The following is a 17,650-nucleotide window of genomic DNA, read 5'->3' as shown; positions in this document are numbered from 1 at the left end:
CAAGGAAGTAGACTTTCGATAAGATGTTAAACTATGACTGCAAGCATGAAAGGTTCAAGTCATCTCCTGTGGTATGTCACTATTTCTCTCTCAACCAAGATGACCAAAACACATTAAAAGTCATTCATCTCACTGCTGTTTGCAGATTCTTGTGCCAAAAATAGCTGCCATGTTTGACGGCATAACAGACAATGCTGTTCAATGTAAAAGGATCACCAAGGCACACAAACCCAAAAGTGCTAGGTTTGATTTTTGGTCAGAGGTGAAATTTTGGATCTTAGCAAGTGCAGCAGTTGAGATATTATGATTTAGATCTAGGGGTGGGCATGGAAAAACAGAAAATTAGCCAAGGTTCTTTCTCATGATCACTAGGAAGTACTTATGTGGATATCAAGAGAGGAGAACAACATGATTAGGTACAGCTGTCCTCAAGTCAAAAACCCTCCCAACACAATATCAACAATCATACAGGTAGAATGGCAACTTGAGGGAGGTATGAGAAAGTTACCAGCATATTTAAAATCAATAACAGCAAGAGTTGGTGCCTTCAATGAAAAGAAAAATGTGGATGGGAAGGGTCTCTATCCAATGAAATTACCATCAAGTATTAATATTCCAATTTTGTGTTCAGTAAGTATGGAAAAGTAAAAAGGGGAAACAAGTAAATGTTTCAGTTCACATTGAGGCTCATTCAAGCAATTCAAACAGTTACAGAACATAGGCTTGAGTTTCAATTACATTCGAGGTGTATAAACACCACACAATATCTCAGACTACAGAGTGCTCACTTCCTGTTGCTTTATTATAACTCAGTAATATAAAATAATCCATTTTTAGCCCACCAGTAGACAAAACCTCCAATTCAGCAAGACACAAACTATTTTCAAATGCAGAATTGTATTCTTATTTTTCTTTCTCCCTGGTTATAATAGTTGATCTTGAATACAAAAACAGTGGAGGCCAAAGACAGCACACTTCTTTGTGATGGCTAAATGCAGGATCATAGAAAGGGAGTTGTTTTGTCTTGCTGGAGAGAGTTAAAGATAAAACAGCTTAAGCCATTGCTACAGTCAAATGTAAAGGTCAAACACTGGATGTTGGAAATCTGAAATATAAATCAGGAAATGCTGAAAATACTCAGGTCAGGCAGTATCTGTGGAGAGAGAAATCGTTAACATTTCAAATCAACAGTCTTTTATCACAGAAAATGTTATGGATGTTAACAGGTTTTAAGCAAGAACAGAAACAGGGAAAGGGGCAGTTGAGGACAATAGGGGTGGTCTATGATGGGATGGAAGGCTGGAGTGATTAAATGAGAAAAGGGACAATGCTGCATGGCAAAACAGGATGTTAATGGAACGTGTTATAAAAAGAAAAGAAACTATAAATGGCAACAACAGAATTATTACCAGGGCCTGCTGTTCAAAAAAGGGAGCAATGATTATAACCTGAAATTGTTGAACACTATGTTGAATACGGAAGGTCATAATGTGCCCAGTCACATTATTGCCCCACCCTGTGGAAAACTTCAAATTTGCTTCAAATCTCCAGTCCACTCTCATCTTCATATAGTCTATTTCCAACTTTTCCCTTCCGGTCCTCAGTATGATGCAACTTTCCATACCAATGCTTCAGAAACATGTTCCTATTCCCTCAAAGGATTCCCCTCCACTGTGGTTGACACGCCTCAGTGGAGTCCCAGCATATTTTCTATACCTGCTCTCAACTCTTCCCTGCCTCACAGAACCATGATAAGCTTCTACTTGTCCTAACATTCCAATACATCTGCCTCCATATTCAACACATCATCCTTCACCACTTCCACCACCTGCAGCATAATGCCACCAAACACATCTTTTGCTCCCCTTTCAGCATTCCTGGGGCTGTTCCCTTCTTCTATCATCTCCAACACCTGCTACTCTTCCCAGCACATTCCCATGCAAGCATAGATAATGTCTGTTTACTTCCTCCCTTCCCACTTTCCAGGACCACAAACATTCCTTCCAGGTGAAACAGTGATTTACTTGTGCTTCTTTCAAGCTAGTGTACCATATTCATTGTTCACAAAGAAGTCCCTCTACACCGGAAAGACCAAACGCAGAGTGTGATCCCTTTGCTGAAGGCCTGTTCTGCCTGCAAGTGTGGCCCTGAACTTCCCATCGATTGCCAGTTTAATTTTCCAGCCACTCCCACTTCTCTCTCCCCTACACTGTTCCAATGAAGCTCAACAGAAGCTCATGGAACAGCACGTCGTCTCTCGATTGGGCATTTTACAGTCTTCTGAACTTCAACAATCAGGGTCAGAAACAGCATTTCCATTTCTCCACAGACAGCAGGGTACTGAAGAAAGATTCTGTTGTTATTTACAACTCTAGCCTAATCTTTTTATTTACTTGCCCCATTGCCATCCCTTTTGTCATTAATTCACACCTGTGTTCCACCTCATCACAGATCTTCCTCTTTTGTTCTTTCCTCTCCCAACTTCCCTGCCTCTGTGCTTCCTTAAAACCTATTACATCTGTAACATATTCCAGTTCTTACAAAAAGTTACCGACCTGAAATGTCAACCTCGTTTCTCTCTCCACAGATGCTGCCTGACCTACTGAGCATATCTGGCATTTTCTCTTGAAAGACAAATAGGTTTTCTCATTAGTATCTAAAATTGCAGGTTGCAACTTGCATTTACTTGTATCTATCTATAACAGTGAAACGTCCCAAGGCCCTTCACAGGAGCATTATACAGCATGACAGACACTGAGCTACATTAGGAGATTTAGAGCAGATGGTAAAAACCTTTGTCAAAGAGATAGGCTTTAATGTGTCTTATAAGATGAAAGAGGGGTGGAAAGTCAGATTTGAGGGAACCCAGAGCTTAGAGCAGAGGTAGCTGAGGGCAATTAGAATTAGGGATGCTCAAGAGGCCAGGTTTAGGTGAGTGCAGATGTCTGGGAGAGCTTTGGGGCTAGAGCAGAGATTTGGGGAGGAGGCGGTGCTAGGGACGAGGCTGAGGGGAAACAGCGAGGCAATGGAGGATTTGAAAACAAGGATGAGAATTTTAAAATCGAGCTGTTGCTTGACTGGGAAGTTAGCAAGCCCAAAGGTAATGGAGGAATGGGATTTACCATGAGTTAAAGCAGGGACAGCAGAGTTTTGGATGACCCAAGGTTCGAGCTTAGAATGAAACAGACCAGCCAATAGTACATTGGAACTGTCAAATCTGGAGTTAACAAAGGCACAAATGAGGATTTCAGCAACAAATGGGCAGAGGCAGGGGCAAAGTCAGGCGATGTTAAAGCTGAAAATAGGCAGTTCTTCATGATGGCGCAGATATGCAGTTACAGGGCACATTGCTTTCTTCAATTGAACATTTCAAAAACAGTACCAACCAACAAAAGTCCACCATATAATACTGCACCAAAAGAATGGTTTACGTGTGTTGCTACCTCACAAGCTAAATAACTCTGACACGGCTGTTATTTTATTTGTAATGTGTTACCAGTCAAGTTGCTAATGCTTCTCTAACATGATTTACAGTGGAGCTTATTTTCAGTGATGCAAAATTCTCTTCACTTGGCACTACTGAGTCCTGTGCAGCAGCCAAAAAAATAGCCAAGTGGTAATAGGGATCATAGAATGATAGAACATATTAGGGGGTCATTTGGCCCATTTTACCTGTGCAAGCTCTAAGAGTTATCCAATTAGTGCCATTCCTCTGCCCTTTCCTCATAGCCCTGCAATTTTTCCCACATTTATCCAATTCCCATTTGAAAGGGATTATTGAACCTGCTTCCACCACTCTTTCAGCTAATGTATTCCCGATTTCAACAACTCTAGCTCTTTTGCTAATTACCTTTAATCTGCATTCTTTGGTTGCCAACCATTCTGTTACCAGAAACATCTTTTCCTATTTACTATATTAAAGCCCTTCATGACTTTAAACATCTCTTGCATCTCTCTTGGCCTTCCCTGCTCTAAGAAGAACAATCCCAGCTTTTCTAATCTCAACGTAACTGAAATCCTGCATCCCAGGTACCATTCTAGCAAATTGCTCCTGCACCCACTCCAAAGCCTTGATGTCAAAAAGGAAATAAGAGGAGCAAAAAGAGCATGCGAATACATTAACAGCCAACATAAAAGTGAGCACAAAGTCTCTGATAAACAAATAGTAAAATGGGTAGACAAGAGAAGGGTTAAGCCAAATAGAGATGAGACAGGTCATTCTATGGAAGGTAAGGGCATGGCTGAAGTTACTAAATAAGTACTTTTCATCTGCTTTCACTAGAGAAGAGAATGAAGCCAATGTACCAGTAAAGAAGGAAGCAGTAACAATATTCCAGGGGCTAAAAGATGGCAGTCCTTGAAGTAGAAAAGTCACGCAGCCTGGATGGGATGCATCCTAGGTCATTAAGGGAATCCCCCTTGGATATGGAGTTGGTGCCAAAAGACTGGAGGATTACAAATACTACAAAACAAAAAACACCTAGAAAAACTCAGCAGGTCTGGCAGCATTTGCGGATAGGAGCACAGTTAACGTTTCGAGTCCGAATGACCCTTCAACAGAACTAAGTAAAAATAGAAGAGAGGTGAAATATAATCTGGTTTAAGGGGGTGGTGGGACAAGAAGAGCTGGATAGAGGGCCAGTGATAGGTGGAGATAACCAAAAGATGTCACAAATACTACATCTATTTTAAGAAAAATAGAAGTTATAAACCTGGCAATTGCAGGGCAGCCGGACTAACATCAATGGTGGAGAAACTTGTAGGCAATAACTTAGGACAAAATGAATTGGCATTGAGAGAGGTATGGGTTAATAAATGCAAGTCAGCGTGGATTTGTTAAAGGCAAATCATGTTTGACGAACTTGATCAAGTTCTTTGATGAAGTAACAGAGTGGAGGATAGTGTGATTATCTGCCAGTTTCTCTATGCATATCAATAGGTTTCCTCTAGTTCCATGCACTCTCATTTTTGCTGTCGCATCTCCACTCATCAAAAACCCTGTTTAATCCCTCTTGTCCTTTCAAACTATCCTCCCATCTCCAAATTTCCTTTCTTCTACAAAGTTATTGAACATATTGCTCTCCTACCTCGACCCAAATCTGTGCCCATCTTAAATGGAACTCCATGTTTGAATTAGTCTAATCAGGTTTCCTTCTCTGCCATCACACTGGGCATAATCAGTTCCAATATTCCATCAGAAGGCATGATCTTTTGAGTAATTTCAATGTAAAAGGAGAATCAGCTTGACTCTTCCCTGAAAGGAAGATATTTTCTTCAAAACTCAAAAGAAACCCAGGAATATATTAGTTATAAAGGTATCAGAACAAATAATGCAAGTACATTCAATAAATACAACTCTGCTGTATCTGTTGAATTTTAAGTGCAGTCTAAATGTTATAGTGCTTTCTAAAAGTATGGCTGAATGAAGTTGAGTCTGTTGATATTTGCATTTAATTAAGCAAACACTTGCCAGACAGTGTGAACTGTCTGCGCAAAAAGCATAATTGGCCACTGAAGTGTTCCATTAGGATTTATCATGTGCATGACTAAACAACCAATGTGGTCATGCATAATTCACAGGTAAAAATTTCTTTGGTGTAAGCAAGCCCTGGCATCAAATTTCTAATCAAACCTCAATCGGACATGGTAGGCAGCAATCGGATATGGTAGGTAATCAACATTCGGAAATCAATTTATAAACTGAGACTGTTGAAGAATGAAGGTTAACAATCCTGGAGTTACAATCAGGTTTGAAATTGTAACTCCCAACAAAAAGCTGCACAGGAGGGCAAAGAAACTTTCAGCAGCATCATTATGTTTCCTGGTGAAACATAATCCAGAACACACATGAAAATATCAAAAGTCTTCAGAATGGTACTGTAAAAACTTAAGTCATTTTAGATGATTGAACAAATTATGATCCTCAAAAGCTTTTCTACCCTATCAATAACTAGACAGTTAATTCAAGAATTAATTCTTTAGGAGTATATGTCCCTTCGACATCAGGACAGAATGATGCTCGTCATGGGCAATACAAAAAATCCTTGAGTATTTGATATGAGCAAGAAAAATCTACAGAAAAATTAAGGATATTTATAAATAACTTGGCTGGCCAGGATGTGGGCATGTTTGTGAAAATGAAGAGGTTACACTAGTTACACAAATGATAATTCAGCATGGGTGATTGGTGGAATAAGAATGGAATAAGCTTTCAATGCAAAGTCCAGCAACATAATACCAGTGCAATATCTCAGAGAATCTTCATCTAACATCTCTCCTCGCATTGAGGATAATTCTTCAGGCTGCAATGGTTTCCAGGAAGGTTAATGCTGATGTACATTAGAACCGAGACTGCATACAGTAATTTACTTATTTATTGAGAGGCAGTAGGGTACAAATGAGCCATGTGGGTCAACTACATGGTGCTTTAGTTTGCGATTTAATCAACTGTACAAGCTGAAGCAGTCTTTAAATCTCTCCTAGAATTTTTAATAGAACGTGACATTTGAGCAAAAGGGGTCAAATGTTAAATCAAAGCCTAATACAAAAGCAAAATACTGCAGATGTTGAAAATCTACAATAAAGAAAAAATATTCAGCAGGTCTGGCAGCAACTGTGGAGAGAGAAACAGAGTTAACGCTTCAGATCAATAACATTTCATCAGAACTGCAACGTTAACTCTGTTTCTCTCTCCACAGGTGCTGGCTGATCAAAGCTTTTCTTGAAGGCAGGATCCTGAAAATAGCATTGATGTGAAAGTCATAACTTATAGCTTGAATATGGATAATCAAAATCTCAAGCACACAAGGAAGAGTTATGTACATGTCAAAACTCAATGCAAGAAATCCTCACCTATTGTCAGACTTACCCACTGCTCGTAAAAGATTTAAAAACATGTAATAATTTTTAAAACATGGACTATGTCCATTATCATAGCTATAATCTAGATAACATCTTTTCAAATTATATTCCCATTACTGATACTAGTACTAGAAACCTAGTAAACATTATTTTGTTTGAACAGTTAACCTGTCATTAGCAGAAAGTTATGTAGAAACAGCTATTGGGATTAGCCCTTTTAAATACAAATACATGTCTTATTATTTGGCTTATAAATTACACAAGATTTGTCACAAAATCAGATTTAGAACAAAATACCGGAAGTACACATCAGGCACATCTGCATTTGTAAAGAAAAAAAGATAGGTTAACATTTTGGGTGTAGACCCTCTTTTCGATGTTGATGTGCTGTGTATTTCCACCACTCAGTTTTTATTTGCCTTTTTTTTTAATCCACAAAAAGAGACAACTAAAAACACCAAAAGTGAATTCAAACATTGACAATTCTCAAATGCCCACAAATTAATCCCAACATCTCACTGTGTGGAAGAACAGAGCTTTTAGTGACTGTATATTCACCTGGTTTGCTCAGGAAAGCTGTAAAGGCCTGTTGTATCCCACTGATCTACTGTACCAGGTGTACTCAGTCCCCAAATTTCAGAGCATGTGCTGTGCATAAAATTAGAAAAAAAAAGGGTAAACATGGGGCATGGTGTAGTGAAAAGCTGATGGAGGATCATACATGTAGACAAACATAAAAATAAGTCTCTTTAAAATAAGAAATGTCAAGGTTCCACTCAAACAATAAGTTTTAGGAAAAAAAAGGAGAAAATGCATTTGATCAACTTACCATGGAAGCTTATTGCATAGTGGTTGTTGCTCCACAATGCATGCCAGAAACAAGAGACATTTTTCACAAAGCATGCTTCAAAATAATTTTGTGATAAACAAGTAGGCACTTAACACTTCATATTTTCCCTTCAGCCCAAATATACAAAATATTGAATATAATCAAGGTAAAGACAGCATTAAAGATGATATTTATTAAAAATGGCCATTAAATTTTGTTCAAATGAAGGAACCTTTAAAACAAAACAAGGGAAGTTATGAATCTCAACTGTAATCACAATATGCAATATTAAGATAAAATCAACTGACTGTAAAAGTGCACCACAGCTTATCCTTTAGTTCACATTCTCCACACGTATTACATTTAGTACCAGATGCAAATAGCAAAAAGTATTTGTTTCAGCACTGTTATGAATCCTAGTTAGACATCAAACTGTACTAGGGTGGCCAACTTCCTTTGTTAGATCCTCTGGACCAATAGGGATCAAAAATTTGAGCCTAAAAAAAACCGCATAAGGCAAATACAAATTCTAAGATGAACAGTTCCTGACAACAAGCTACCAGCACTACAAAATGCTATTTAGAAATAGTATATCGTATACACAAAAGAATGTCAAGTGGTCTTTCAGCCCCTCCAGCTAAATGTTCTAATACTTCTTGGCCCCCTGCCGAAACTGTCAGTTGCCCTCTTTCTGCTCTTTTTCCACTCTTATCCCATCCAGACGGCACTTGCTAGATTTTGAAAAGAAAGCAGTTTTTTGGGCTTTCCTTAAACTCTCCCAACACTTTAATTAAAATATCTCCTGTGCTGTTCTGCTAGACTTAGACCAATATCAATTTTTAACCCAGACAGGCTAATCTGACCTCTGGGTTGCGTGAACTACTCTGGTGCTGAAAGCATTCCTACTATGTTCCTCAAGATAATCTGCCTCCAAACCTTGTCCCATGTCTTCTCTTCAATCTACACATTCTTCACTTTGGAAATGCTCATTTGCTCATATTCAAAATGCTTCATTCACAAAAAACCCCAACTTATTAAACTACTACCTATTGCCCTTATATCACTTCTTTTTGAAACTTATACAAGTTCCAAATTCCCAACTTACCGTGACATTCATTATACATTTCAGGAACTCTGCTTCTAACATTTTGATGAATCATTCATCATTGCCTTGAATGAAATCTTTAACAGGTTTACAGCTTATGTGCACAACAGTCTCTCAAATTATTCCAACTGTTCCAAATCATGCAACTTTTATCCATTAATTCAAAGGTTTTCATATTGCCCTTCTCTCTCATCTTGATCATTTGACATATCAATGGTCACTTGTCACTCACATATTCACTCTTGGTTATTTACTATTCACAAGCTTAACCCTCATATTGCAACATGAATTGCTACCGTTTACTCCACGCTCCACAGTAAAGCAACGAAAATCATTGTTCACCTGCCCAAATCCAACATTTCCCAAGTCCCATGCCCAACTGCGCAAGTAGTGCTACTCCCTACTTGTTAATTGACATTTCAATACTGAAAGGGAGAAAACATTTAAAATAAAAATGTGTCCCTCCCCCTTTTGCAGCAGTCTCTCAAGCTTTTCCAACAAGGTTGCGGTCTGCCAGTCCCTCAAACCAGGGTCAAAAAAGTTTCTTCCTCTCCCAGTCTACCAATACTTCCAGCAAAGTGTCATACCAAAACCTTCAACATAAGGCATCCTGGTCACAATTTATTTTGTAATCTTGTAAAATAAAAGGTCCCATTTTCTTCAACTTGCAGAACTACTTTCCCCGCATTGGGACCAGCTAACTAAATTATTTCCCCTTCAAATATTCCACAAATTCCGAAAAGCTAACTAAATGGAGAAGTTCATTAGCTCCATGAGACACCCAAAATAATCCAAGTGGTGAGCCCAACAAGAAATTGAAAAACATATTCAAAACCTCATGCAGGGAAGATTAAAGAGCAAGCATGGTGTTTTGAAAGTATTTCTCTACAACGTTATTAAGCCTTTTAGTAGATATAGTTTCAGTAATCTGTTGCTGATGTGTGGAGCACCTGAACCAAGGACAACTTTTAAAATGGGTTTTGCCAACAAATATTTTGTGAAAAATCTTCAAATGAATAGAAGTTAATGACAGTTAGAGGCAATAATTTAAAATGGTAAACATGCAAAGACAAGTTTGAATGGGCCAACAAAAAGAACTTATTCCCTCTTGCTATGAAGGTGCAGGAAATTTGAGATTGCTAAATTATAGTTTCATCAACCACACACATGGAACTTTAATGTTGTATTGAAATTATACAGCAAATAAAAGATGCAATTTCTTAATGTAAGTAAAAACACTATACTAAAAATGACAACCAGGAAGGATGGGAAAGATAAATAGTAACAGTTATACATTTTCCACAAGGCTACAGAATTTTACGGAACAAGGCAAGGCCATTCGACTCATCGTGAAAAGCTCTTCAATTAGTCTTGCTTTCCCACTTAACCATGCAAATATTGACTTTGCAAATATATCCATTTCTCCATCTAAAATTAAACTTTCCACCGCCTTTACGGGCAGTGTAGTCCAGGTCATAACTAATTCAATACTTCGTATCCTTTATTGGACATTAAACTTATTAAAGTTTAGATTTTAAAACTCTATAGTTTCAGAATCATTACAGCACACAAATATTAATTGCAATAATTTTTTTTAACCCCTTGCTTTTCTAAAATCAGCACTATCCACCCATTGCACCAATTAGTGCAGGGATATAGTTTTGATCAACTGCCCTCTGGTAAGTTACTCAGTTCGCCATTCTTAACAACAAGGGTCAGTCACTAGATAATGATCTGCAGCCAAGAACCTGGTTGATTTTTCCTCCTCTTAGTCTTAAAGGGTTGAGCTAATTGCAGCACCTGAGTGAAGATAATTCAGTACTAATCCAGGATTAAATTTAGGACCTTTGTATTCTGCAGTGTTATGCAGCAAACTAGACTACAGGATTTTCTTGTAATGGAAGGATAAAATCATTTCCTCCTAGTTATACCATACCCTTCCCCACCTCACTAAATCTCACACTCAACTGATGCAAAGCAGACTGGAGGATTTTCTGTAGCTGCCAAAATTCCCTCGGTCAATCTACTGAGAGGCACATTTGAGCAACAAAGGCACAGTGACTTCCAAGCCAAGTACAAATTTCCAACAAAACTTGGGAGTAAGAATTCCTTCTCTCCTGATGAGCACTCTTATCACCAAGTTGCCAGGAAGGCCCTCAAAATACACAAGTTTGTACTGTTTCTTTTAAAACACCCGTGTCTATCATTTTGGAAGTTTCACTGATTTGAATCTAAATCAAGGAATACCGAACTAATCTCTATATAAACAGTGTAGGTCTTTATAGAAAATAATACACCAGCATTGGTGCTCAAATTTCAATAATGTATTATGATGTGTTTGTTTTGATGAAATATCTGCATTATGACCATACAAATCAAAATATGCATGATTATTGATTTAATCCTTCTAGTCTTTCGATGTGGATGGACAGTATTGAGTTATAGAACGCTGGGATGAAGTGCTGGTGCTGACAAATGGTTTAAGTGATGGCACCATTTTGAAATGATGAATTAAGAGCATCACCAAGTACACTGGCACAAGGTGCTTCTTTTCTTAGCAGATTCGTAGCAATATGCCAAGCCTTTTGACAACAATACATATGCTTAGAAAGATAATTGTCACACTGATTTTTTACAAAGTATTTATTAGAAGGTCAATAAAAGTTAAAATAACATTTTTAAAATAAAAGTTCATTGGATTTCATCTTTTCCGGCCAAGGAAAATTGGAGTTTATGAAATTCCTCAAAGCCAAATTCAAGAAATTGTGAAGGAATACTTAAATATGCATCTTGAACTAGTTATGCATGGAAACTATTATAAAACTGAAATGAGTTATATCTAAGGATTAAATTTAAAGATGTTAAATCTATCCGCATGAGGGCTCTACATTATCAATCTTACGAGAGACTATGACCACTTTTAGTATTAATGCCATTCCTTGCACCTTGGTAGTGGAATCAATAATGTTGGAAAACATTTACAACATACAACACTGGCTTATATGGAACAAACCACAATTATTGAACACATTCATCTGCATTACAATATTTTTCCAAGTGAACAAGGTAAACACCTCATTCAACAAGATCCACTCAAGGTCATTCACAATTTGGAACATCTTTTAATTTAGGATTATAAAGAACTTATAACAGTTCACAAAATATGGAATTAAAATCTCATCAAGATTCATACCTTACAGATGCAATTCAGTCGTGGGATAGAATGCATAATTTACTGTTCCCAAATTATATTTGACCTATTAACCTGAAAGCAAAGCTCAATTCCCATATAAATGTAGATTACTTATTGGCCCTTCATTGAGAAAACAAAAAATCTTACATTTAACTTTAGCACATGAGAACATCTGATTTTTCATTTTTAATGAAACCTGGATAGAACAAAGTTACCCAAATGAAAAGTAGGTACCTAAAAGAAAAATCAAATCACATTGCCAAGTCAAAGATCAAGCCATCTAGCGTAGCAGGTAGAAACAAACAAACAAACAAACATTCTTAACCCCAGAACATCCTGCTCCTATGTAATTCTGGGGTGGGGGAATAGGCTATTTCACCCCTCCAAGCTATTTTGCTATTCAATGAGATTATGGGTGATCTATGGCCTAATCCCATACACCCTAACGCCATTTGCAAGGAGCCCTAGCAAAACTGGAGTCAATGGGAATCGGGGAAAACTCGCCGCTGGTTGGAGTCATACTAAGCACAAAGGACGATGGTTGTGGTTGTTGGAGGTCAGTCATTTCAGCTCCAAGGCATCACTGCAGGAGATCCTCAGGGTAGTGTCCTAGGCCCAACCATCTTCAGATGCTTCAACAGGAGGTCAGAGGTGGGGATGTTCGCCGATGATTGCGTAATTTCAGCGCCATTTGCAACTCCTCAGATACTGAAGCAGTGCATGTCCAAATGCAGCAAGAGCTGGAAAATAGCCAGGCTTGGGCTGACAAGTATCAAGTAACATTCACGCCACACAAGTGCCAGACAATGACCATCTCCAAGAGAGAATCCAACCATCGCCCCTTGAGGTTCAATGGCATTACCATCAATGAATTCCCCACTAACAACATGCTGGGGGTTACCATTGACCAGAAACTGAACTGGACTAGCCATATAAATACTGTGGCTACAAGAGCAGGTCAGAGGCTAGGAATTGTGAGACGAGTAACCCACCTCCTGACTCCCCTAAACCTGTCCACCATCTACAAGGCACAAGTCAGGTGTGTTGGAATACTCCCCACTTGCCGGGATCAATGCAGCTCTCAACACAAGAAGCTTGACACCATCCAGGACAAAGCAGCCCCTGCTTGAATGGCACCACATCCACAAACATTCACTCCCTCTACCACCGATGCACAATAGCAGCGGTGTGTACCATCTACAAGATGCACTGCAGGAATTCACCAAGGCTCCTTCGACAGCACATTCCAAACCCATGACCACTGCCATCTAGAAGGACAAGGGCAGCAGATAGATGGGAACACCACCTAGAAGTTCTCCTCCAAGTCACTCAGCATCCTGACTTGGAAATATATCTCTGTTTCTTCACTGTTGCTGGGTCAAAATCCTGGAACTCCCTAACAGTACTGTGGGTGTACCCACACCACATGGACTGCAGCGGTTCAAGATGACATCTCACCACCACCTTCTCAAGGGCAACTAGGGCTGAGCAATAAATGCTGGTCCAGCCAGCGAAGCCCACATCCCTTGAATGAATAAAAAAACACTTATGCCTCATATCCCTTGATAAGTTTGTCCAACAAAAATCAATTATCAGTTTTAAAATTAACAACTGATCCAGCATCAGTTGTCATTTGTGCAGAAGTTCCAAAGTCCCTGATTATAATTACTCTGTAGTTTTTGCACCTCAGTAATTTCCTTGTAAATTTGTTCCTCTACATCCTTCCCAGTAGTTGGTGGCCAATACAATACACCCAGCGATGTAATGGTGCTTCTATTGTTTAACTCTAACCAAATAGATTCTGCCCTTGATCCCTCTAGGACGTGCCCTCTCTCTCTATGGCACTGTACTATTTTCCTTAATCAATACTGCCACCACCCTTCCTCCTTTTTCTTTCCCTAGCTTTCCTGGACACCTTGTATCCAGGAATACTTAGTGCCCAGTCCTGCTCATTTTTGAGCCAGGTCTCCATTATTGTCACAAGTTCATAGTCCCGGATGGCTATGTGCACTTGCAGTTGACCAACCTTTTTTAACCATACTCCATACATTCAGATAAATTCACAGCAAACTCAATTTAGACCTTTTTGCATTTTCTCTTGCATTGGCCACAACTAATACCTTACTCTAGGGCCATCTGTCTCTCCTAATTCTTTGTGCACCTTGTTTTCCCTCTCTGCTACTTCCCAGTTCCTATCCTCCTGCCAAGTTTGTTTAAATCCTCCCTCGGTATCAAATCTTCCACCAAATTTTCTAAATTGATCAAGCTGCATTGAAAAATAGACCCTTTCAAAAAAAAAATGCTAACCTCCTTTGGCAATGCCCACAGAAAGGCAAAACAAAGTGAATTTTCTCAGTGTGTTTGTATTGGTATAGGGAAAAGGTTCTTAGTGTGGTCTGGAAACTGGTCCACAAGGGTCCTCCAGTTTGTCTGCACAGTGGTCTAAAATGCAAATCATTGACACATAATGACATGGCCGAGGCCATACAAGAGAACGCATTGGAAGTTGCTTCTCCATCTCTTGCTTGATGTTACACAACCAGAATGGCTCCCACACGCCGACACAATTCCTCATAAATGCAAGTAATAGCATGGTTTCATAAAAAGGATTTATGCCTTACCACATTACTCACTTGTGATAGACAGAATGTCTTTTTGGCTTGAAGTGGTATTCGCCACTAACAGGATGCTGCCATCAAAAAGATATTTTGCTTATCACGAGTAATGTGGTATATGAATGTCAGTGCTCCATGATGCTAGGTATGTAGGCCATACACCCCAAAGACTGGCAGATCATATCAAACAGCATGTCCCAGCCGCTGTTCACAACGGGCAAGGTACAGACCGTACCCAACCAGCCCATGCTTGCAAAACTCAACAGTGTCCAACATTAGATGTGATTTTGCGATTGGACAACATTTGCTAAATAATCCTCAGTGTGCTAAAAATTACGCTGACAACCATTTTATGATCAGTTTTCCCCTTATATTGATATTCTTGAGAAATGTCCTGATGAGTGCAAAAGCTTCAACATCTCTTTCTTCAGCAATCCTCAAGTACCTATTAGTTCTGATGCATTTTTTTTTGAAGTGGCAAGTGAAAACAGGTGGGGTAGACCGGTACGTGGTCAATAGTTCTTTTGCTCCACCTAAGTGGTCCATGGCTGAAAATATTTGAGAACCACTGATGTAGATATAGGTATAGAAGTCTTCAGCTTCAGGAAATTGTGAAGCTTTATCAAATCAGAGAATGCACAGCTGATGGGCAACTGAATGTCAGTTAGCTTCACAATAGGAAAGGTCAATCAGAGCTATGGTGGAATAGCAATGCTCAGATAAGGTATATGAAAACCTATAGCAGCTTTGATGTGAAAAAATGATTTAAGCTCCTTCGGTGGATGTCAAGCCAACAAAAATGATGAGGAGGACTGACCAAATGTTTGTTCAGAGGTGGGTTTTTAATGAGTATTTTAAAAGGAGAATGGCATACAGGCAGAGAGGTTTAAGCAATTGAAGTCCAGGGTATGGGTCGAGGGGTCTGAAGGCATGGTTGTTAATGATGTAGAGAAGGGAAGGTTGATGAATGCACAGAGGCAACAGTTGCAGGAATCGTGGGTTTGAGGGGGATTGGCGACCTGGAAGAGGTTACAGATTTGAGGAGGGAAATATCCTTGAAGGGATTCAACCCAAAGTTGAACACTTTAAATTGCAGGCAATGAGGGACCAGGTGCATGCTTGAGTAAATGGGGAAAAAATTGTTGGGTGAGCAGAAAAGGCCATAGATAGTAGAATTTTAGATGACCTCATGTTTCAAGTTAGATCCATGGAGATATCCAGAGGTATTGGTTCAGGGCAGAAAGATGATTTTAGTTTCACGTTATTACTTTCCTCCTCTTAGAGAGCCACACCTTTACCATTCCTCCAACTTTCCCCTCTGGCCACTTGTAAATCAATTATCTTCTCACACATTTAGTAATATGCTTGGAACCACAGCACCTCCCATGACAATCGTACAGGTTATATGTGGAACCAAACAGTAGGAACCATGGGTATTCTTAACACAGATCTTATTCCATGCAGTTAATTGGTTCTCAACCCAAATCGTTTTCCTTCTTTATTCTTCCATGGGAAGTGAGCGTTGCTGGCAAGGCCAGGATTCACTGCCCATCCCTAATTGCCCTTGAATTGAGTGGCTTGCTAGGTCATTTCAGAGGGCAGTTAAGAGTTAACCATATTACAGATCCACAACATTAACAGCCTATAAATTTGCCAAAAAGTTCACTTGGTCCATTCGATCAATGTGCCTTGATTCTGAATTACTGTTATAAAAATAAGATTCTTGACATTTCTTTAGGTTAAGTCATGGGGTTTGTGGTTTTACTAAGGGAGTTTTTCTTTAAACAGCTACTTATTCACTGAATACTTACAGACATGTTTTACAGACATGCACTTGCACAAAGTAATAGCAAAACTAACTACTGTGAAGCTGTGTCATTCTTCAAATTAACAGCACTGTAGAGATTAGTCCAATCTTTATTACTTATGGGGAAAATGCGTTTTCTTTTTGTCCTGCACTAATTCAGAACTACTTCTGAAGTGTCAGCTTTGACTCAGTGGTCATCTCTGGGTCAGAAGGTTAAGTTCAAGTACCACTTCAAAGCATCTAGGCTAACACTCCAGTGCAGTATTGAGAGCTACATGGTCAGAGGTGAGGTTTCATAGATGAGATGATAACTGACAACCCTAGACTCAGATGGACGTTAAAGTTCCCATGACACTATTCAAAAAGCACAGGAAGTCTCTTGTCCAGATCGACATTGGTTCCTCAACCACTCCCATTAAGAGAGATTATCTGATTGTTTATCTCATTGCCATGCACAAACCGGCTGCTGCTTTACGCTTCAGAAGTAGTTCAGCGGCTGGGGAGCAATGAGACATCAAGTTGTGAAAAGCTTTGCTATATAAACTCAAGCTTCTTTCTTTATATCCCTATATATTCAACTATAAACTGAGCCAAACCAACAAAGCCCAAGAGGAATGGATGGGAGTCACTGTGGTTTGTCATTCTTCAAACTGTATTAACCTTCATAAAGTCCCTACAAGATAGGTCACTTTAATTACTGCATTCTACACAATCTAGCAGTATTAGCAATTTTAGGACAGAGGATTGTTGGGGGCATGAGGGCCATGTTAATCCCCGTTGTCAGAACAAATCTCTAGAACACGGTTAAGGAAGCCCGGGAAGCAGTCATCAATTAAGCTATATAATCCCCAACTGGACATATACACATTACACATGGCACACATGCGCCATTGCAAATTCTTATGTAAACCAGCTTTCACGGAAAACCCCACGAAAAATTTCAACTTACATATATAAAGCAGCATTAAAATCTATCATGGGCATTGTCTACATTTTTCCCCATAAGCAAGCTGCAAAAAAAATCAACAAGGCCAATAGAATGTTAGCCTTTTCCTCAGGAGAGCTTGAATACAATGGGGGTGAAAGTTATGTTACAGTTGTGTAAAGCTCTGGTTGGAGCACATCTAGAGTACTGTGCTCACTTATGGACATCGCACCTCAAAAACTATGTTGGCCTTTTTGAGTTGGGGGGGGGGGGGGGGGGCAGTGGCAGAATGGTGGTGTGCATTACAGCTTCACC

General features: G+C 39.2%; 1 protein-coding gene across 2 annotated transcripts in view; it reads right to left on the bottom strand.

Annotated features, from left to right (window-relative positions):
• smad2 (SMAD family member 2) overlaps window positions 1–17,650 on the bottom strand; it is a 135,349-nt gene that overhangs the window by 62,635 nt on the left and 55,064 nt on the right. The window contains exon 2 of one of the 2 annotated variants that reach the window (XM_078552836.1): window positions 7,420–7,509. The exons of the other annotated variant lie outside the window; for it this stretch is intronic. Within the exon in view, the coding sequence (XP_078408962.1) occupies window positions 7,420–7,509 (90 nt within the window). The remainder of the gene's footprint in view (window positions 1–7,419; window positions 7,510–17,650) is intronic. 2 annotated transcript variants of the gene reach the window in all.

Source organism: Cetorhinus maximus, chromosome 1 (genome assembly GCF_964194155.1).
Source record: "Cetorhinus maximus chromosome 1, sCetMax3.hap1.1, whole genome shotgun sequence".
Lineage (NCBI taxonomy): Eukaryota > Metazoa > Chordata > Chondrichthyes > Lamniformes > Cetorhinidae > Cetorhinus > Cetorhinus maximus.
The sequence above is the reverse complement of the archived record's forward strand: the minus strand, read 5'-3'. Positions and strand labels throughout refer to the sequence as shown.